At 34.7% G+C, this 22,791-nt stretch overlaps 1 protein-coding gene across 1 annotated transcript; it reads left to right on the top strand.

Annotated features, from left to right (window-relative positions):
* The first annotated feature begins 17,576 nt into the window (after nt 1-17,576).
* Nucleotides 17,577-22,185, top strand: LOC112798299 (uncharacterized membrane protein At3g27390). The gene is made up of 9 exons (XM_025841567.3): nt 17,577-17,977; nt 18,169-18,277; nt 18,392-18,587; nt 19,061-19,194; nt 19,429-19,717; nt 19,916-20,022; nt 20,107-20,278; nt 20,765-21,213; nt 21,796-22,185. The coding sequence occupies exons 1-9, from the start codon at nt 17,887-17,889 to the stop codon at nt 22,040-22,042; spliced, it is 1,794 nt and encodes a 597-aa protein (XP_025697352.1). The 5' UTR covers nt 17,577-17,886; the 3' UTR covers nt 22,043-22,185.
* The last annotated feature ends 606 nt before the right edge of the window (nt 22,186-22,791 follow it).

Here is a 22,791-nt window from a genome sequence, read left to right as displayed (position 1 = left end):
ATAGCATATCCAAGATGGGCATTGAATTTAACATTTACGTTTGCCAAGTTTCCATAAACAATTCCAATTATTTGATCTATTGGGTCATCAGTAATTCCTTTGTCACAGATTGCTAAGCTTATTGGTGAATTAATTCATTTCATATATGTAGATTTGATTAAGACTTGTATAGTACTAATATGAATCCATCCAATTTTAGATCTTTTTTGTTGATCCTTAATTTTCTCAATCTGTTTGCTCAATTCTTCATCATTTATCAAAGCTATTTCAAGTTCTCCATTGGCGGATTTTATCTTTATAGGGGCTTCAAGTTGAATTTTTCATAGTATATTATATTTTTTCTATTAAAAACTTCTTTTAAAAGATTTTGTTTATTAAAATTTTCATTTGATTTGAGATTTAATTCTGTTTTTAGAATAGCCTGTTTTTCATTATCTAATAAAACAGTTAATCTATAATAATCAGTTTCTTCTGTTAATTCTAAGCTTTCTAAATAATTCATAATTAAGAGATTAGGATAAAGGTGTACCTTTCTGGAGAAAAACTTCCTTTATTTAGTATATTTTACATAAGATATTTTTATCTCCAGAGGGGAGATTGTAGATACTAACTCCAGAGGGGAGTTTAGAATTGGTTTTTCCTAAGGGAATTCTTCTTCAAATTATAGAATCGCCTCGGCAGCTTCCTCCTTGCTCTCCTAGCATATGAGTACTCTTAGCCTCCTGCTTTCTATTGTTTGATGATTTCTACAATTGCCTAAGCAACCTATTTATAATGGTTGGGTTTGATGGACAATTCCCATCCTTACCCTTCTTATGACGTCATTGCTTACGTCATTGTTTATTATCTTGCACCAGCTACATTGTTGGTGCTCTAAGACCTAAGCGCTTACGTCACTATGTAATAATGTTGAGAGATGCTTCAGATGTGTTGTCCTCCTCTTTCATTATGTGACCTTCAAATGCGTTGTCTTCTTCCTTTATCATGTGGGTTGATTCCGTTTCATTATTGCTTTCTTCAGATAACTCTGAGACACATAGCTGGCACTTATGGTCTTCTCTGTCTTTTATCAAATAGCAGAGATTCCTCTTTATCCCTTCGGGGAGCTTTTCTAAGAGTCCAGATAAGTTGTAGAATGCTGATTCAAATTCCACTAAGAGTCTCATCTCTCTTTCTTCAATTTCATTCCTTTTATTGGACACAAGCAAAGTATTTCTGCTTTTATAATTGATTCTTGTGTGAGATTCCCTTGTTATCTTTTGAGTTCTTTCGAAGACCCTTACTAGTGTGCTGGCTAGTCTTCCTTCATGACTGTAGATTGTTAAATCTTGAACTTGATCAATTAGTTAAAAATTTCCTGGGAAGACGGACATGAAGATTACTTGATGTGCTGGAACCAAGCATTCTTCTTCTTCATTAAAAATAGGTTGACTATTCGTAAATTTTAGGGATATATCCCTTGGATTTACGTTGTCAATCATATTTTTAAATCTCTTTACTGCATCAATGAATCCTGCAGGAAACTCACTAATAATTTTCAAATCATTAAAAATTAAAATTGTATCAATTAATCCATACTGGAAAAACTGATAGGTGTCAGATGGGGAAGCATCTGGAAATATAACCAGCTTTGTTAGCTGTTCTTTGGCAATAGGATAATATCCCAAGATTGCCCTTTTTTCTTCAGTCCAATTTAGGACTATGTTAAGGGTTTCTCTGAGATTTGATCTATAGACCCTTTTCTTTTCCTTGATTTCAGCCCTTGTAGGAATGTTTCTTATTATTCCTGTTCTCTGGGTTTGAATTGGAGCTTTATCTGCTCTTTTTAGGGTTTGCTCTGGATGAAGAGCTTCATATTCCCTGAAAGATTCCTTTGCTTCTTCCAGTGTTAAAAACCCTCCTTTATGAATTATCCTTGATTGATGTGTAAATGGTGCTGCTTTTTCCCAGGCATCATATACTCCTTTCATGGGGCCATTATAAATTACATAATATTTTTTATCTTGGGTGGATTTTTTGATAATTTCAGCAATTGTTTTATTTTCTGGAATTTTTTCTTCACCTGATTTGTCCACCACGCTTAGCTGGCTGAACTCTGATGGTTTTGGTTGTTGTGTTGATTTCATTGCTTCGATGACCTTCTTGAGGGATTGGATCTGTGTCCTTATTTGCTGACAATGCTTGCATTTTTCGAGTTCTTGTTCGTATTTCTGAATTTCTTGATCTAATGCGTTGTAGACGAACTCCATTCTCTTGTTAATGTATCTGCAATAACATTTTTGTCACCCTTAATATATTCAATTTTTATTAGATATTGTAACAAAAATAATTGCCATCTTACCAATCGTCCATGATTATAATCAACTTTTAAATTATATCGTATGAAACCTGTTAGGTAACTTGAATCTGTCCTTAATGTAAAATCTCTGGGTAGTAAATCAATTTTCCATTTCTTAGCAGATTTAATTGCTGCTAGAGTTTCCTTTTCATGAGTGGTATATCTCTGTTCTGTTGGAGTAAAAGTCCCTGAAATATACCTGCAAAGTAATTCCTTTGGGGAATATTTAGAATCTAGTGATTCTTTTTCTTGTTCCAAACTTTTTATAGCTTTCTTAGCTTTTAGACATCCTGACCAGGTTATGTCTGAAGCATCTGTTTCTACTATTAAGTAGTCATTTTCTTCTGGAATATAAAGTTCTGGAAGTTTTTCACAAAGTTCTTTAATTTTTTGAATTTGCATACTATCTTTTTCATCCCATTTCCATTCTTTTTTAGTACTTATTTTTGGAAATAAGCTTTTAGTGTATTCTGTTATATTCTTTAAAAATCCTTGATCGAAAATATAATTTATACATCCTAAAAATCTTTGTAATTGTTTTCTATTTTCTATTTTATTAGGAAATAAATTTACCTTTTCTAGAATATTTGGTTGAAGTTTTAGCTTACCTTGAGTAGATAGAATTAATCCAAGAAACTCTATTTCTTGTTTTGCTATTCTTGCTTTCTTTTTGCTAAGAACTAATCCTTTTTCTTTACATCTTTCTAAAACTATTAATAATTTTTGAAGATGATCTTCTTTATCCTGTTTTGTAAAAATTAGTATATCATCAATGTATACTAAAACAAATTCATTTAATTCTTTTAGATTTTCTTCCATAAATCTTTGATAAATACTTGGGACTTGTTTTAATCCGAATGGTAATACATTCCATTCATAGAGCAACACACTTGTTGATTCTTTTGTTGGGCAAGTAAAAGCAGTTAATTTCTTTGTTTCTTCGTCTAAACGAAGTTGCCAATATCCTGATTTTGCATCAAGAGATGAAAACCAAGTTGCTCCCTTGATTTTTTCTAAAATAGAATCTTTTCTTGGAAGTTTATGAGCATCACCAATAGTTGCTTCATTCATCTTCTTATAGTTAATAACTATTCTTCGTTTTCCCCTTTTAATTTCATTATTGTTTTCGATATAAAAGGCTGGAGCCGCATGAGGACTTTTACTTAATCTTATAATTCCTTTTTCCAAAAGATCTCTACATTCTAAAGAGAACTCTTCTCTATCTCTTGCGGAATAAGGAATTTTATTTGGAACATTTATCTCTTTTGTAGGATCTTTTAGTTTAATGCTTACTAATTCGTTATTTGTATTTTTAATATCTAAAGGATTTTCAGCACAAATTTTATCCAAAAGTTCCTCTATCTTTATTTCAAGATTATTTTTTGGAATGTTTATCTGAAAGTATAAATTTAAATAACATGTTTCTAATATAGAAAATATTTTAAATTTTAAGATCTTATCTATAGTAGTAGTTGGTATTTTTATACGTTTTGATTTTTGATTTATTGAAGAATCGTGTGGAGCTTTTAGAACTATATATGTTAATTCTTGAATGAATGGATGATATAGCTTTAAAAAGTTATTTCCTATGATAAAATCCATTCCAGAATCTAACATATATATAGATGGAACAATGAACCTATAATTTTGAATAAAAATTTCAGCCATCTCTGCTTTTTGGTCAATTTTATGTATTGATTTGTCAGCTATTCTAACTCTTAATGGTTTCTTTAATTTTTTCCAATCAAGTTTTATATTTGAACTAGCAAAGTATTGTGTTGCTCCAGAATCTATAAAAGCATTTATAAATTTTTCTGTTATTTTTATAGTAATAAATGTGGCATTATTACTCAGTCTCTGAGTCTGTTTCTGAGACATATTAAAAAATATAGTCTAAGTTATCATCAGATTCCTCTAAAGGTTCCATGAAACAAGACTTAGCAATTTCTATTTGTTTGGTAAGATCTTTTTTATCCTTCTTTTTCGGACATTCATTTGCATAGTGTCCTTCTTCTTGGCAATACCAACACTTACAGTTTTCTTTTTTATTTGGGCAATAGTCACTTTTTTGCCTTTTGTTTTTATTGTTATTTCTTGTTCTAAAATACCTCTTTTTTCTCCAGTTTGGATAGTATTTTCTTTTTCTAAATTGGTATTTTATTTTTCTTTGAAAATTTTTATTAAGCCCATATTTTTGGGGTATCTCTTCATTATCCTGACAGCAAATTCTAATTATATTTGCAAATCTTTTTTGAGTTGCTTCTTGGATACAACGTTCTTTTATTTCCTCTCTTATTGCAGCGGTTGCTCCACCAAAATTATTTTCAATTGTCCCCCTATTTATTTCTCTTATAAATCTTCCTATTATAAATTCATTAGCAGGATATGGAAGTTTTGTTATATACATACTAAGATAATGATTTTTATCTTCTTCTTTTAATTTATAATAATGTATTATATATTCACATATATAAGACTCTACATTGCATAGATCATATATCTGAATATTAGCTAAATGGTTTTTTGCTTCTTGATATTCTTTATTATAGACTTCTTGTCTATGATCTATAATATTTTTTCCAAAAAATTCTTTATATAGAATCATCATTATATATAATATCTTATCATAAGCTGTTGTTTTTGTTGCTAATTCTTCTATTATTTGGTTTTCTATTGATGTCATATAATCTCTTATGATTCCTTTAGTATGAAACCTGTTCTTGCCTGAGTCTCCCGATGTATAGCTCGTCTACCACTGAAGTCGGCGGACTCCCAATATGAAGCGAAGTATACGTCGGTGGCGAGTGATCGGCGGGGGAGGGTACCTGCAAAGGCATTCCAACGCTCAAGTCAGAATTGGGCGAATAATAAAATGTACTTTTTGGAAAGTGACGTACCTTTTTCTGGTTTTTCGTCTGCCTTATATTAACGGGAAAGGTCGGCTGTTTTTCTTGGGATATAACGTCCAGGAAGAGGATTAATTGTAAATCTGCCGTTATTGATCTGGGACGTTTCATGGCTTATAATGAAGCCGTCGGTTATGATCGGGTCTTAAATGTAACCGAGCTATAATGTGTAACCGAGCTATAACGTGTAACTGACGTTTACTGGTCATATCACAGCCCCCAAGCTTGACCTGACTTTTAAAGAGATAGGTTGAGCTTTTATAATGAGTGAGTAATAGCTCGGTACACTTATGCCCCCAGGTCAACATAGCTCTCTTCAAAGTTAGTGGTAGGTAACTGAATAGACTAGGCCTGGTAATTATTACCCACGTCTCGATAGATGTAAAGCCTATAATTATTACTTTATTAATTTTTCTGGATAGGTTCAACTTCCAAAGCTTTGTTTTAACCATTGGTATTGTACTTCATTTAATGTTTTTGATTTTTATTATAAACTGAAGAGGCTTTGACGGTTCAACCTTTTGGCTATTGTCATTTGTTTGGAAGTTTTATATTTTCAGAAGCTTTTAAACACCATGAGTACCCAAGGTTAGTAGCAAGATCTCTTCTCTTCGTTTTAATCTCTTTTTTCATTTTCTTGAGTTCATCAGATACCATGAGTGAAAAGAAAGGAAAATCTTTACCCAGGTTTGATAATGGTGAACCGTATGACTGGGTTGACGATGATGTGAAAATAAGAGCGTCCTTGTTTGTTGATAGAGACAGTGTTAGTAAGGTTACTGTAGCTAGGATAGTGAAATCTGGTTTCCGTGTAGAATTACTACCATGCAACGGTTCTGATCGTGTTTTTCATAGGAGAGATGATTTTGAAAGCTTTTTTATGTACAGTTGTGTGTTAGAGGAATTGGGGGTTAAAATTCCCTTTAGCCAGTTCGAGTGCGATGTTCTGAATCAATTGAACTGTGCCCCTTCTCAGATTCATCCTAATGGTTGGGCGTTCATAAGGTGTTTCCAAATTTTGATGGATTTTCTGGAGGTTGAACCAAATTTGGAGCTTTTCTTTTCGTTATTCCAAGCAAAAGGGGTATGGAAGGGTTTGTGGGTAAACTTGAACAGTACACCTGGCTTTTCTATTTTCAAATTGTACAAATCTTCCTTCAAACATTTCAAAGAGATGTTTCTGAAAGTTAAGTCAGTGGATGAGGATTTTCCTTTCTAGTTGGACGAAAATCTTGGGGAAAAATTTCCCTTATACTGGTGTTGTCAACCTCAACAAATTCTGGGTCCTGAAATGATATCTGAGCGGAATGAGTGTATGATCTCTTTTCTGATTGAAATGGTATCCAAGGGGGGATTAATATCTGTGTCGGAGTTGCTCTCTTGGGAGGAGAATAAATCTGCTGTGTTAGATTATTTTGGTGAGGTCATTAGGGTATGGCTTTGTTTTGGTTTTTCTGAGATGTTTTATTTTTCTGACAATGTTTCTTTATTGTGATAGGTGGGAGGTTTCCTGGAGTCACCGCTTCCACTCTTAGGGCTCGTTTTAAGTCCAAGAATCTTGAAGGTTCTTCCTCAAATACAGAAAAAATGGATGTTGGGGGAGAAGTTGACCAGCCCCCTCCGAGAAAGAAAGGTATTGTGTTTAAAAAGAGAAAGACAGAGGCGACTGTAACTGCAGAAGAACGGGGGAAAGGGAGTGTGATTCAACTCGATGAGCTGTCCGGTTTTGGTACAAAACAGGAGAAGCTTCATCTTTTTGACGACAATGGAGATGGTTCATCTCTTTGGGACCGAAGTTTTCCATTTAATGTTATTGCAGATGAAGTTGTTCAAAGTGTTTCTGATGTAGCTCGGGTAGAAGAGGTCGGGGATGTCGAGATTGATCAGTTTCTTCAGGTGAACTGACACTAATTACTTTTCTTGGTTAAAATATTGATATTATAACTTCTTTAATGGTTGATTATGTTAAATCTCAGGTTTTGGGATTTCGTTTGGCATGTATTGGCCGTAGTCAGGAAAAAAGGCATAAGAAAATTGTTATTGAAGCTGAAGAGGTTGGTGCTCTTAAGGAGCAACTATCTGCTAAGGAAACTGCCTTAGTAGAATTACAGAAGAATTTTTCTGATTTGCAAAATGAATTGAAGGTTGAAAAAGACGGTCGTGAAAAGGATGCTGAATTGTTAAAAAAGAAGAACAGCGATGTTGAAGGCATAAACAAGCGAGTTATCGAGCTTACCGGGCAATTGAAGGAATTGGAAGCAAGTAGGGAGGGTGACATTCTTGACGCGTTTGCTGAGGGTTTCGATCGTGCTGTGATACAAGCAAAGTTTCTGATGCCTGATGCTGATTTCGCGGAGTTGGATCCGAGTAAAGTCGTTCGTGATGGCCAGCTTGTCGATGACGAAGAAGTGATTGAAGAAGGTGGTGATAATTTGGCTAAATAGCCGATCTGTGTGTTATTTTTGTGCTGTTGCTTTTGTTTAGGAGGATCAATGTCCTTTTTGTTTATTGATCTGTGTAATTAGGTTTTGGATGATCCCAATTACTTTGTCTGGTACCCATTAATGGGGTTTGAACTGTATTTTGGTTTGGTCTGTGAAAGGAGTCATTTGATGATAAACTCCTCGTAATATTTAGTTATAAATTTGTTTAAACAGAATGTGTTAAAAATGATTGCATTTAAAATTTGTTCATAGCAGTACCTTACATTTTCAATCCTGGTAGGTTGGCCTCGTTAAAACCTCCTTGAGCAAAACCCTTCTGGGAAAAATCTCAAGTGAGGAAAAAGAGTACCAACACTCTGCTTTGTTCTAACTGAAGTATTGCTTTAAAGAACTGACATTCTATGTATTTGGTATCTTAGTACCGTCCAGTTGCTCTAGCCTGTAAGCTCCTCTTCCGAGGACTTCTACTATTCGATAGGGGCCGTCCCATGTCGCTGCCAACTTTCCATGGGCCGATGGTCGGCGAGCTTCTTCAGTTTTCCTTAATACCAAATCGCTGATGTTGAATGTTCTTGGTAGCACCTTTTTTGCATATCTTCGGCCCAGTTGTAGCTGTAAAGCTCGGTGTTGGAGGGCTGCTGTGCTTCGGACTTCTTCTACTAAGTCTAATTCGGCTTGACGAGCTTGATCATGATTCTCTACTTGTGTTCTCAAAGATTGTTGTGAGATCTCCAAAGGAATCATTGCTTCTGACCCATATACCAAGCGGAATGGCGTCTCCTTAGTTGACGTTTGTGTCGTTGTGTTGTATGACCATAGTATTTCTGGAATCAGCTCGGCCCACAGTCCTTTTGCTTCGTCGAGCTTTTTTCTGAGGGCGTGCAAGAGAACTTTGTTGGCAGCCTCAGCCAAGCCATTAGATTGTGGGTGCTCCACGGATAAGAAGTGTTGTCTTATCTTTAGGTTCTGAAGAAATAGTTTAAAATTATGGTCGGTAAACTGCCGACCATTGTCAGTGACGACATGTCTTGGGATTCCACATCGGCATATGATATATTTCCAAACGAAAGATATCATTTGGGAGGATGTTATTCTTGCCAGTGGCTCTGCTTCGATCCATTTGCTGAAATAATCAATAGCTACTACCAAATACTTCAGTTGCTTGGGCGCGGTGGGGAAAGGGCCGAGGATGTCAATCCCCCATTGATTGAATGGCCAGCTTATTACTGATTGATGAAGTTGTTCGGCCGGAATGTTGATTGATGGTGCATGCTTTTGACATTTATCACAAGTTCGGACTTTTTCCTTGCTATCTTTCCATATGGTCGGCCAGTAAAAACCGGCTCGCAGTATTTTCTGTGCCAGGCTTCTTGCCCCCGAATGTATCCCACATATTTCTTCATGAGCCTCGGCCAACGCAATATCGGCTTCTTTCCTGTCTAAGCATTTCAGAAGTGGTCGGGAAAATCCCCGCCTATATAAAATATTATTGATTAATGTGAAAAAAGAGGCTTGTCGCCGAAATCTTTTCTTATCTAAAACCTCATCTGGGACAGAACCATATTTTAAGTATTATATATAAGGTACCTACCAACTGTCTGTACATAAAGTGCTTGAAATACTCAGGGCATGTATGCTCAGTTTATTCAAGGTTGATTGGAGTAATGTCGCTGTGTGTGCTTGTGTAGTAGCTAGTTTTGATAAGATGTCAGCTCTATTATTCTGTTCCCTAGGAATGTGGTGAATTTCTATCTTTGAAAAGCTGTTCTTTAGGTTTTGAATGATGTCTAAGTATTTTGACAAAATTTGATCTTTAGTTTGGAAAACCTGATTCACTTGTTGAACCACTAATAGGGAATCGCAATAAACTTTTAAGCTGGTGATTTGTAAATCAATTGCTAACCTGAGCCCGGCGATTAGGGCCTCGTACTCGGCCTGGTTATTGCTTGCTTTGAAGGAGAACCGAAGAGAATGTTCGAGGTTGACACCTTCAGGACCCTCTAATAGTATTCCTGCTCCTGACCCTTGGGGGTTTGATGCTCCATCAACAAACAAGTTCCAGTCCGAGTTCTTTTCTTCTTGCAATGGTTGGGTAAGTTCGGCTACAAAATCAGCTAGATATTGAGATCTGACGGATCCTCTGGACTGGTATTGAATATCAAATTCTGAAAGCTCAATGGCCCATTTGATAAGCCGGCCTGCCAATTCTGGCTTTGAAAGGATCTGCCGAAGAGGTTGTTCACTTCTGACAATAATGGTGTGTCCCTGGAAATAAGGTCGGAGTTGTCTTGAAGAGAAGACCAGGGCCAATGCGAGTTTTTCCAATTTTGGGTAACGAAGCTCGGCACCTTGCAGGGACTTACTCACAAAATAGATCGGCTGCTGACCCTTCTCTGTATCTGTTAAAAGAACCGAACTAATTGCCACATCAGTAATAGATAAGTATATAGACAATGGTTCATTGGGTTTTGGCTTTTGTAAAACAGGAGGTTTTGAAAGAAATTGTTTTAAATTTTGGAATGCAGCTTCACAGCTTTCTGTCCATTGAAAATGTTTTGGGCTCTTCTTTAAACATTGGAAAAAATGATAAGATTTTACTGCCAAACAGGGTAGGAATCTTGATAAAGCCGCGAGGCGTCCTGTTAGTCGTTGGACTTCCTTCAGTGTTGTTGGGCTTTTCATGTCAATTATGGCCCGACATTTGTCGGGATTTGCTTCTATTCCTCGGCTGGTGAGTATGAATCCGAGGAATTTGCCTCCGCGAACACCGAAAGCACATTTCTCAGGGTTTAGTCTCATATTATATCGTCGGATCTGTGCAAAGATCTCCGCTAAGTCATTGATGTGCGACTTTCCGACCATTGTCTTTGCGACCATGTCGTCTACGTAGACCTCTATATTCCGACCAATTTGGTTCTGAAAGACCTTGTTCATCAGTCGCTGATACGTCGCCCCTGCATTCTTTAAACTGAAAGGCATAACATTATAGCAATGATTCCCATATTCAGTTATAAAAGCGGTTTTCTCTTGATCAGATGGGTGCATAAGAATTTGGTTATAACCAGAGTATGCGTCCATGAAACTTAAGGAATCGAAACCACATGAGTTATCCACCAAATTATCAATGCAAGGTAAAGGATAAGCATCTTTAGGGCATGCTTTGTTTAGATCAGTGAAATCGACGCACATGCGCCACTTACCGTTATTCTTTTTTACCATTACCACGTTAGCGAGCCATGTTGTGAACCTGATCTCGCGGATGAAATTGGCCGCAATGAGCTTCGTAACCTCGGCAAGGCATGCCAGGCGCTTTTCTGTTCCGAGATTTCTTTTCTTTTGTGAGATTGGGCGGGCCCCTGGAGTAATTGCTAATTTATGTGTGATAACGGAGGGATGTATTCCGGGCATATCTGCAGGGGTCCAAGCAAATAAATCGGCGTTTTCACGCAGAAATGTTATGAGTGCTTCTCTCTCTTCGGCGTTCGTTGACGTCCCGACGAAGGTGAATTTCATGGGATCTTCTGTTAGGGGGACCTTTGTTAGGTCCTCATTCGGCATAGGTCGGTCTTCAAAATCGGCTCTTGGATCTATTTCTGCCAATCTCGGTTGGTCGGGCTGTATAGAGTTGACTTGTGGCATGTTGCTCCTTCTGATAGGCTTCAAGCTTGTGTTGTAGCATTGGCGAGCTTCATGGAGGTCTCCGTGGATGGTTGCTACTAAATTATCCTGCACAGGGAACTTTACACAGAGATGAACTGTAGATACAATTGCTGCAAATCGATTTAAAAATGGTCTACCTAGGATGAGATTATAAGGACTAAAACAGTCGACAACAAGATATTGAATGTCTTGTGTCTTAAATAATGGTTGCTCACCGAGTGTGGTTTGTAACCACACTGATCCGAGGACGGGAACACGTTCTCCGGAAAATCCGACCAAATCTCCATGATATGGCTGCAAGATGTTGTTACTTAGCTTCATTTTCTCAAATGTAGTAAAGAATAGTACATCTGCGCTGCTTCCGGGATCGAGGAGTACTTTGCGGACTATTAGATCTCCTAACTGAACAGAAATTACCACTGGGTCATCGTAATTCAAATCTTTTTGATGAAAGTCGGTTGAATAGAAAGTCATCTCTGGAACATCGGTGGTTGGTTGAGGCATTTTAGGAGCATCTGTTACAGCCAACATGGCTCTATAGGTTCTTTTTCGAGCCGAGCTTGTATGTCCTCCTCCTGCATATCCTCCTGAGATACAATTGATGATTCCTCTTGGTTGGATGGGTGCCTTATCCTTTTCCTTTGAGGATGGGCTTGCTGTGGAGGGGTCGGAAGCCGAGGTAATATTCTTCTGCATTCGTCCTGCGATAAACTTGTCAAGGTGACCTTGTCTTGCGAGACGTTCCAGGAGGTCTTTGGCGATCACACATTCATCGGTTGTGTGACCGTGCTTTTGATGAAAGGTACAGAATTTGGATTTATCCACAGTTTTGGATTCTGGGTAGGCGCCGGCTTTACGAGGGGGTTTGATCAATTTGGAGTTAAGTATTTCCTTGATAATGTCATCCCGCTTTGTGTTGAAGGCTGTGTATGACTCATACCGAGGAACGGGTTTGAAGGTTTTTTTGTTATCCCGAGGTTTATCCTCATCCTTGGCAGCGGTTGACCTTTCTGTTTTGCGGACTTGCCGAAGCTCTTCGACATCTATCTGTCCCTTTGCTTTTTCACAGAATTCTGCCAAAGTTTTCGGTTTGCTCACAGCTATGGTCTCCTGAAATTTGCCCGGACGAAGGCCGCTCTTGATTGCATGTAGATGGACTTCGGGATGAAGATCGGGAATCCTCATGGCGACCTTTGTGAAACGAGTTATATAGTCCTTTAAGCTCTCTTGTGGGCCCTGTTTTATGGTCGTCAGGTAGTCGGAATCGTGCAGGTATATAGCAGAGGCCGCAAAGTGATCCTCGAATTGCTTTGCCAATTCCTGAAAACGCGATATCGAATCTGCAGGCAAAGAGCAAAACCAGTCAAGTGCAGGACCATCTAAAAAGGATGGGAAACAACGACATAGTATAGGATCAGATGCACCGTTAACAATCATGATGGATCGGAATTTTTTAATATGTTGCTTTGGATCTCCTAGTCCATCGTACGGAGTCAGAGTTGTCGGCAGGGTGAATTGTCTCGGAAGTTGGAAATTCATAATGTCGGCCGTAAACGGGCCGGCAGAATTGTCTCGTTCTTCTTCTTCAGTTTCTGGTTGGGCCTCTTCTGTTTGGTGGGCCTCCTCTTCTTCTCCTTGAGGTGTTTCAGAAACATGAGTCGGTATTGATCGACGTTCATGATTTTCTTCCCGGTTATGGTGATCATTGTTGTGCTCCAGACGAGCATTAACTAATTGCGCAATTTGATCTTGCATTCTTCGATTTTCCTCCGCCATTTGTTGATTTGCTTGCTGAAGCTCAGTCACCATCCGCAGGAGCTCGGATGGGGTTGGCGGGGGGGCATCAGCCATGGTTGTATTTTAAGGGTGTTTTTGGGACCTTTCTGAGTAGAATTTTAAATTTATTCGGCCCCACGGTGGGCGCCAAATGTTCTTGCCTGAGTCTCCCGATGTATAGCTCGTCTACCACTGAAGTCGGCGGACTCCCAATATGAAGCGAAGTATACGTCGGTGGCGAGTGATCGGCGGGAGAGGGTACCTGCAAAGGCACTCCAACGCTCAAGTCAGAATTGGGCAAATAATAAAATGTACTTTTTGGAAAGTGACGTACCTTTTTCTGGTTTTTCGTCTGCCTTATATTAACGGGAAAGGTCGGCCGTTTTTCTTGGGATATAACGTCCAGGAAGAGGATTAATTGTAAATCTGCCGTTATTGATCTGGGACGTTTCATGGCTTATAATGAAGCCGTCGGTTATGATCGGGTCTTAAATGTAACCGAGCTATAATGTGTAACCGAGCTATAACGTGTAACTGACGTTTACTGGTCATATCAAAACCCTATATAATTCCAATCTCTTCCAGACAATTCACTAAGTTTTGGATTAGTAAATGCTTCTAACAAAAAGGAATTCAACCAATTTTCGAAAATTTCTTTTTCATTCTTTTTACAGTCTAAGTCAAGCATTCTTTCCCCTTCTATTTCCTGAATTTTAAGAACGTATTTTGATGGTATTTTTGTATATTTTGAATCTTTATTTATAAATCCTTTTTTAAAAGCATAGTTATCAAAACCTGTTTTCCATTTAAATTGAGATTGATTATCCTTAGATGTTCCAGCTTCATTTTTTACTTGTATTGGGATTGCTGGTTCTTCGTCACTTGAATAATCTAAAATGTGTTCTTCATTTTCTATATTTTCAGAATTTACTAATTCTTCTTCTATTTGAAATCCCTGCTCCATAATATTATTTTCTTGAGCCATTTTTAATTGTTTAAAAAGCATTGTGACTTCTTCTAATTTTTCTTCAATGTTCATAATTTTAGTGGTGGTTTCACTTTTAAATCTGTTATGTTGATTATATTTTGAAATTTTTCTTCTTTGGGATTCTCTTTTTCCTTATTTCTTTAAAATTTTATGGATACTAATATTTCTTCAAGCATATCTACTATAGAATTTAATTATGGGTTAAAAGTATGATAAAGATGTGGGGAATCATTTCCATGGTAACATTTTTTAGAAATTCCATGTGAAAAATAAGTTTTTTCAGGTTTTTGAAGTCCTTCAATAAAACTTATAGTAAAATAAAGATTTTGAGAAAAATTATTTTGTATTGATTTTAAGAATTCGGTGTCATTACAGTTGACATTAGTTAAAATCATTAATTTTTGATCTATTAATTTTGATAACTTAATTATTTCTTCTCTTAATTCTTCTAATTTACTTTTTTCCATTAGGTGACGCTTTTCTTTGTAAAGAGTTACGGTTTTGAGTAAAAAATGTGGCTTTAGAATATGTGGTTTAGATTTTGCCACGTAGACATATCTTTAAATTTACATCTGTACCTTAAAAATATCCATATATGAATTATGCAGTCGTTATCGGATAATAATACTCCAAAGAGTAACCCTGTGCAAAAGATACCAATGGTCGTTGAAACAATATTTTTGTTCCTGTCCTAACTCCAAACAAATATAATTTTTATTTTAAAGAAATTATCCCTCACAAATATCCTAAAGTTTTTTTTTGGTGACTTAAATATCCTAAGAGTTTAATTTGGTTAATGTTTTATATTGATTAAATATATATGTAATATATTATTATTAAAAATTTAGGTATTTTTTTATATGACATTGTTTTTTAATTAAAATTAACAAAATTAGATGATCCGATTTATTAAAAAAAAAAAAAACTACATGTCAAAAGATTTTATTTATATTTTTAATTTTTTTTTATTTTTAAAAACTAAAAATAAGAAAATTCGATTTTAATGTAATTTTTATTTATTTTCAAAAATACAAATAAGAGAATTCGATTTATTATTTTTTAAAAAAGTTAAACAACATAAATCAATCAATATAATTTACGGACACCGTACAAAAAAAAAAGAAGAAGAAGAAATCAGTGCCTCGACTTCCTGAAGACCATAGCAGTGGAAATCACATTCCATGGCTCATCTTTTTGTGATACACACTCAGATCGAGCACAATAAAAATAAAGAGCGGTTTAATTTTAATACAAATTTTACATGATTTCTTAATTAGCTTTATTCATTTAGATGAAAAATAAATTTGAAAAATCAATCATTTTTACTAATGCGATTATAAGTTTATTTGAGTGAGTTTAAAAAAGAAAATATTTTTTAACTAAAAACGCTATTTACATAATTTAATTAAGATATTAAATTAGTTATTATATATTTATGTATAGATATATGTATTGCTCAATTTATTTTTAATGTATATTTTATATTTTAATTTGACTAATTTAATGACTAATTTTTAGTATATATATAGCATAATTTTTTTAAGTAATTTTTAAAAGATTTAAAAAATAAAAATAATTTAATATTTAGATATCTCATATAAAAATATTTTTTATTTATTAATTATATTTAGATATATTAAATTAAAATATTTATTTATTTATTATGTTAAAATATGTTTAGAAAAGTTTTTTAAAAATAAAAATTGTAATTTTAGAACAAATTGGAGAATATAATGTAGTCGTAGTGGTGAGGGTTGGAAAATGAAAATTGGGAATGTAATAGGAATATAGGATAGGGTAGGTTCATAGAAGTAGTTTATGCATTTTAAATAATATTTTAGAATTTTGATAATTTTATGTATAATATTAGGAGGGGTGGTAATGGGGTGGGTAGGAGCGGGTTTTTGTTCTACTCGATCTCGTCCCATACAACAAAAATTCGCATCGAACCTGTCCCACTTTTATCCGTAAGTAGTAAAATGTTAAACCCTAATCTGCTCCTGCGGGTACCCGTCCCGCTCCTACCCGCCCCAATAATTATTAAATCTAAAAAATAAAATAAAATTTTAAAAATTATATAACCATTATTTACATTCATAACATAAATTAAAGTAAAAATTTAAATATGATATAATATTATTAATTATTTTACTAATTATTTTATATATATTATATATATTATATATTAAAAATATATATTTATATATCTATTATATATACTTGGGCGGGTAGGGGCGGGTTTAACCTAAACCTGACCCTGTCCCGTCCCGCCCAAGAATTCGCCCCGCTAAAACCCGTCCCGGTGCGGGTGCGGGTAATTACCCACTCCGAACGGATAGGAGCAGGGTGAGTACCCGCGGGTTCAGGTAGTGTTGCCACCCCTAAATATTAGTTTTGTTTTTTCTTAGATAAAGTTATCAGTATTATACATATTTATGGATAAAAATAATATTATTTAATTTATTTTTAATATATATATATATATATATTATAATAAAATTTTTTAATATTTATTAAATAAATTTGATTAATTTATTATTTAATAATTTTAACTATCAACTTTACATAAAAATAATTGTATATAAAATTTTACCATTTTTTACAGTTTAATATATATCCTATAAAAGTGATTTATTTAATAGCTAGTTTTATTATATAAATGAAATAGGATTGAATTTTATCTATAAGGTATGAACACTAACATAAACATAGAATACGGAGGCACATAAATTTTAAAATCTTATAAAATATGAGAAGACGACATATATATAAAATATATTAGATAAATTATAATGATATTTTGATATTTTATTAATAATAAAATATAAAATAATTTTTAATTATTTTTAATATATTTTTTAATTATATAAAATATTTAAAATATCTTTTGTTTAATAAATAATAATATATATTATTTTTAAACCCATTTTAAAGAGACATGTTAAAAAAAAGTTCGATATATTAACATGTAATAATATTTAAATATGTAAATATATCTAAAAAAATATTTTATTTTTTATTAAAACATAACTAAATATTCATGCTACACTTAAACAAACAGGATTTTACTAGGTAAATAATAATTTTTGTGAATAATGTGAACAATAAATTTTAAAATTGGCCTAGTAAAATAAAAATATATTACACCCTCAAATTACCCATCTAAATCTTAATATTAAAATAACCATCTACATATCTAATAAATTAAACATTCAATATATTTATTATTTATACTATTTAATATTTTATTATCTACTTGTACTTTTTCAAACATATATCAATAATTTATTGTGTCTAAAAAAATAAACGAATCCAACAACTGAGCAAATTATCCTAATAAAATATCCGTCCTTCATAGAATTTATTATAGCAAAAGCTCCTTGGAAATCTGGTCAAGGAATACTATGCGTGAAGCCATTGAATTTTTTAAACATCATTATACGTAAATTGACCATTATAATATTAATATTAATTAAGTCTTCTCTTTAGCGGACTCTCCCTTTTCATATGACAATGCAAACTTTTTGGTTCCCAACACCCCGAATCATATAAACTTAGTTCTGTTTTCGGTTTTCCTTCTCTGTCTCTCTTGTTTTGTCATCTTCTTGCACTGCACGACTCTTTCTTCTTCTTCTTCTTTGTTATTATTTAATCATTACTACTCATTTTCCTTCCCTCTCTCTCTCTCTCTCTCTCTTGTGTTTATAGTTTCTTTCAAAATAATTCTAATCACAACTAGCAATTTCTCTTCATGATCGTGGTCCTATAATTAGCATGGATTTTGGTGGCTCTATGCAAGGTTATGTGAAGGCTTCTTATGTGGTCTTTGCTTTCTTCTCTGCCTTCTTCTTTGGTGCCATAAAAGGTGCTTCTCTTTTTTCCTTTTCTTTCCACCCTTTTTTCCATTCTTTATAAAGTTCATGATTGAATATTAACCTTTTGAGTTTTGACCACTAAATAAATATTAAATCTTTTACTCTATTTTATTTACAAGTTCTTACATGTAAAATGAATTAGGATGATGAGTTGTTGAAATTTTTTCTTCAAATTCTGCAGGCTTAGTTGTGGGTCCTATTGCTGCTTTGATACTGATTATAGGCAACGTTGGTGTGATTCTTGGATTGTTTCCTTGGCATGTGGCATGGACCGTATACACCCTTTTGAAGTAGAACATAATATTTTCATTATTTATTTATTATTATATAGAGATTTTTTCAGTTATAATTTCAATTCTCATGATTTTATCTTCGTTTTTTTTGTGTTAATTTTAATTTTGCAGGATTGAAATATTTGATGCAGCGTTGAAAGTTGCATTTTTGATTGCTTTGCCTGCTTTATTTGGTATATGGTTAGGTATAGGAATAGCTGGAAGCGTTCTTCTTGGTGTTGGCTATGGCTTCTTCACTCCATGGGTTTCAACTTTTGAGGCCTTCAGATATGATAATGAGTCCAAGAAATTCTTGCACTGTCTTGTGGTGAGGTTCCTTAGGATGTTACTTCTTGTGTTCTCATAACATTATAGCAATGACAGTATAGCCTTTTGAAAGAAAGAAACATGTCCCCAGCACCAGGACTGATGAACCATGTTTGGGGTTATGAGGAAATGCCCTTTTTGGTCCTAACCATTAGTCCGAATGGCCAGGCGCCCCTCCACAATTCAAAAATCTCTAACCGGTTTCCAACCATCCAAGTAATTGAGCTAAGCAATCCCTCACACATCAGCATGTTACTGTTTAGAGGAACTGCCTAGACCAGCTATTTGGATGGTTGAGGACTGATTTAGGATTTTTGAATTGTGGAGAGGTGTTTAGTCTTTCGGATAAATGGCCGGGCGAAGGGACATTTACTCTGATTTCAAAATGCAACTATTTTTATAGGGTTCCTGCAATTTGAAACCATGCTTGTGGTAGAAATTAGGGCTCATTTTGTGTGTTCTTTCTGGGCTCAGGATGGAACCTTGGGAACCATTAAAGGAAGCTGTACTGTAGTAAGAGATTTTGCAGATATGTGTTACCATTCGTACCCAAGTTACTTGAAGGAAATAAGAGAATCACCTAGTTCAAATGAGTGTCTGAGACTAAGGTAATAATCACAAGGTTTCTTACCTTTTTCATTTTCCTTTATTTGCAAGAAAGACAAAAAACAGTGATAATGTACTCTCTTTTTATAAGATTGTTGAGCTGAGTACTGTTGCAAAACAATATCATGATTATGAAAAATTGGAATTGTAATTGAGGGTTTAGGAATTGAAAGGAAGAATAGCCCTTAGTTCTTGATATATGTACCTGAACTTTCTCCATCAAACCCTTTTTGCAGGTTGATTCATGTTCCTGCATGTATCATTGTGGGGATCATGGGGCTAATTGTTGAGATTCCGCTTTTCACTGCAATTGCCATAATAAAGAGCCCTTTCTTGTTATTCAAGGGTTGGTTCAGACTCTTGCATGATTTAATTAGCAGAGAAGGTCCATTCCTTGAAACAGCATGTGTCCCCATTGCTGGTTTGACCATATTTGTTTGGCCACTCGTTGTCATTGCCAGCATTTTGTTGGCCATTTTCTCAAGCATCTTTATTGGACTTTATGCATCTGTTATAGTATATCAGGTTTGATCACACTCTTTTATTGTCCTTTCATCTCTAAGGCCTTATTTGGTAAGTGTCTTAAGACAGAAATATTGAGATGACTTTTCTGTCTTGTCTTTGTATTTTCTATCCTAACTTTTAGGAAACTTACCAAACACAGCCTTAAGTACTTTCCATTGAGACATTGCTCTCACCATTTAGCCTTTCCTATGAGTGTAGGAAAGATCGTTCCGCCGAGGTTTGGCCTATGTGATTGCTATGGTTGCCGAGTTTGACGAATACACAAATGATTGGCTCTATCTTCGTGAGGGGACATTCCTTCCAAAGTATGCATTTTCCCAATTATTTTCCTTCTCCTGTCAGCCATTTTTTTTTCCGTTAACATCAGCGTTTAATTTGCTCGCAGCCAGGCCTCAGTATCGAAAGAAAATGGTTTCTCAATCGTCAGAGTTCTCGGTTCGAGGAAATAATAGTGTGTCTGGCAGAGTAAATACTTCTATGGAGGCACCTGCAATGTTTATGCCAAGCTTGGCTCCTTCAAGATCAGTAAGAGAGACCATCCAAGAAGTGAAAATGGTGCAGGTATGCGGTTTTCCTCCTAATGTTTGATCCAGAACTTTGTAAATTTTCATCCTATTCATGCAATTTTCTTCTGAGAAACTCGTTATCTAGTAGTATGTATTAGGTAATAGTTTAAAGTTTAAAGCATGAATTTAATTTTGATGCGCTGTCAATTAAAGTAGTTTTATATGTGCATCCAATTATGTACCAACACATCAACAAAAATAACTATCTTTTATGTTGACTACGTGAATAGTCATCCAAAAGAATGTGATTGGATGATTGTGTAAAGCGTTTTACACGGTCACTGCATTAAAATTAAACTCTTAATGCAATAGGGGAAAAATATGTAGGATACTTAACCAACGAAATTGTCAAATAATGTGCATATCTTATGTCAAAAGTAGTATGCAAAATAGTAAACAAATAAAATAGTTAGAAAGATGTGCATTTTCTAAAGTGACTTATCACACCTTATATTGTTATACTTCAATTTCAATGTGACAGATATGGGGAAATATGATGAGGTACTGTGAGATGAAAGGGAAGGAATTATTGGATGCTAATGTATTATCACAGAGTGACCTTTATGAGTGGTTAAGGGGAAAGAATGGTAATGAGGCAGCCATAGTTGGTGTTGGCTTGCCTTGTTATTCACTTCTACAGACACTCCTCTTCTCCATCAAGGCCAACTCGAGCGGAGTGTTGCTCCTTGAAGATTTCGAGATCACGTATCTAAACAGGCCGAAGGACAAGCTGTTGGATTGGTTCTTCAATCCTGTGATGGTCCTGAAGGAGCAGATAAGGGTGATTACATTGGTGGAAGATGAAGTGAGGTACTTGGAGAAAGTTGTTCTCTTTGGAAGCAACAAGCAAAGGTTGGAGGCTTGGGATAATGGCGGTTTGGTGATTACTGATGCTCTTAGAGCTGCTCAAATTGAGGGGATTTCCAGAAGGTATGTGATTGACTTGTATCTTTGACTCAATAAATTAGAGAAGTAAACTCTTGTTTTTTACTATGAGAAGCTGAATATGGAGTGGTAAATTTTTTTTAGGGTTAAATTGTAAGATTTTAGTCCGATAAAGTATGTTTTTTTGTCCTTAACATTCGTGATTTTCTTCAAAATACCCTTAATGTTTAATTTCATTCAATTTTATGTCAAATTATCCTTGGATCTTAATTTCATCTAAAACGTTAAAGACAAAATTGAAAACATCCATAGGTAACTTTGACATGAATCGAAAACCTATGACAAAATTGAACGAAATTAAAATTGAGGGATAGTTTTGAAGAAAATCGCAAACATTAGAGACAAAAAGTATACTTTACTTTTTTGGTCAAGGATAAGAATAGGGGTTTGCTTTTGTATATTATTAAGGAACAGAGAAATCTTTCACCAAAAAGTTATGTTTTAAAATTCTTGACATATTGAATTCATTACAACCATCAAAAGTTTCGTTTTTTTCTTCCCTAACAATTTTGTGTAGTGACTTGTTAGTAAACTCCTTGTAATATTTTGTATTAACTATTGTATTAGGATGATTGGAATGATAAGGAGTGTATCAAAGTTTCCAACTTACAGAAGGAAGTTTCGGCACGTTGTTAAAACCTTAGTTGCTCACTCTCTGGAGAAGGATGCTTCTGAAACTGCTTTAGTTAGCTGTTATGTGGAGAAAGATGTTGCTGAAAAGGCTTTAGTGATTCATTCTTTGGAAAAAGATATTGCTGGACCTGGAAGATCAACCAGGTCTATAGTATCAGTTCCCTCAGATGACAATGTTTAAAAATTAACAGAGACAATTTTATTCCTTTCTTTTTTCTTTTAGATTGTTGTCAATGAATCGTTGTAAATTGCTATAGATTGGGTTGATTGATTTCTATTAAAGAAGAGATCATTGAGATTGAAATTCATTACAGATTGAAGATATGTTTTCTTTTGTTACTTTGAGAACCAATTTGGCTTCAAAGGGAACAGTTTAAACTGAACTAAGTTTGTGAGTAAGTGTGTAAGTCAAATTAATGAAACTGGGAATAGAGCATGGAATATTTATCAAGTGAAGCTAGTTTGGTCCAACTAAACAAACCCAACGTGAAATTGGAAGGTACTACTTCCTAATTGTTATAATTCAGTTGTATCCTCGTATTGCTCATTCATATTGCAAAATATCGACCAAGTTTTTATCAGTGGTGATTGACGGTATTTAATAGTACCGATGAAATCGGGTTCCCCCTCTCCCATTTATAGGATAAACTACCATTTCTATTTATGAATGTTTACTAACAAATCTACTCACAAAAAATCAAAATTAACTTTATATTCATAAAAGATAAACTTCTCTTCACAAAACTACCCAAACTTTAAAAAATATTAAAAATTTCTTAAATTATCCTCTAATCTAATTTAACCTCCAACTCTAATCTTACTCCATCTTCAATTCTCAATCCTCATTATCCACTGCGAGTCTGCCACCACCACCACCAATCACAAATCCACCATTGCCACTTTGGGTAAATTCAGATATGACATTCCAAT

The sequence above is a fragment of the Arachis hypogaea genome, chromosome 1, assembly GCF_003086295.3.
Source record: "Arachis hypogaea cultivar Tifrunner chromosome 1, arahy.Tifrunner.gnm2.J5K5, whole genome shotgun sequence".
Lineage (NCBI taxonomy): Eukaryota > Viridiplantae > Streptophyta > Magnoliopsida > Fabales > Fabaceae > Arachis > Arachis hypogaea.
Note: the sequence above shows the minus strand (reverse complement) of the source record. Positions and strands in the feature narration are given on the sequence as shown.

Excerpts from the sequence above, each read along its gene's own strand:
- LOC112798299 (XM_025841567.3), top strand. The coding sequence starts at position 17,887 with ATGGATTTTGGTGGCTCTATGCAAGGTTATGTGAAGGCTTCTTATGTG. Across the intron at positions 18,278-18,391 it reads ACCGTATACACCCTTTTGAA|GATTGAAATATTTGATGCAG; the intron begins GTAGAACATAAT and ends TTAATTTTGCAG. Across the intron at positions 21,214-21,795 it reads ATTGAGGGGATTTCCAGAAG|GATGATTGGAATGATAAGGA; the intron begins GTATGTGATTGA and ends CTATTGTATTAG.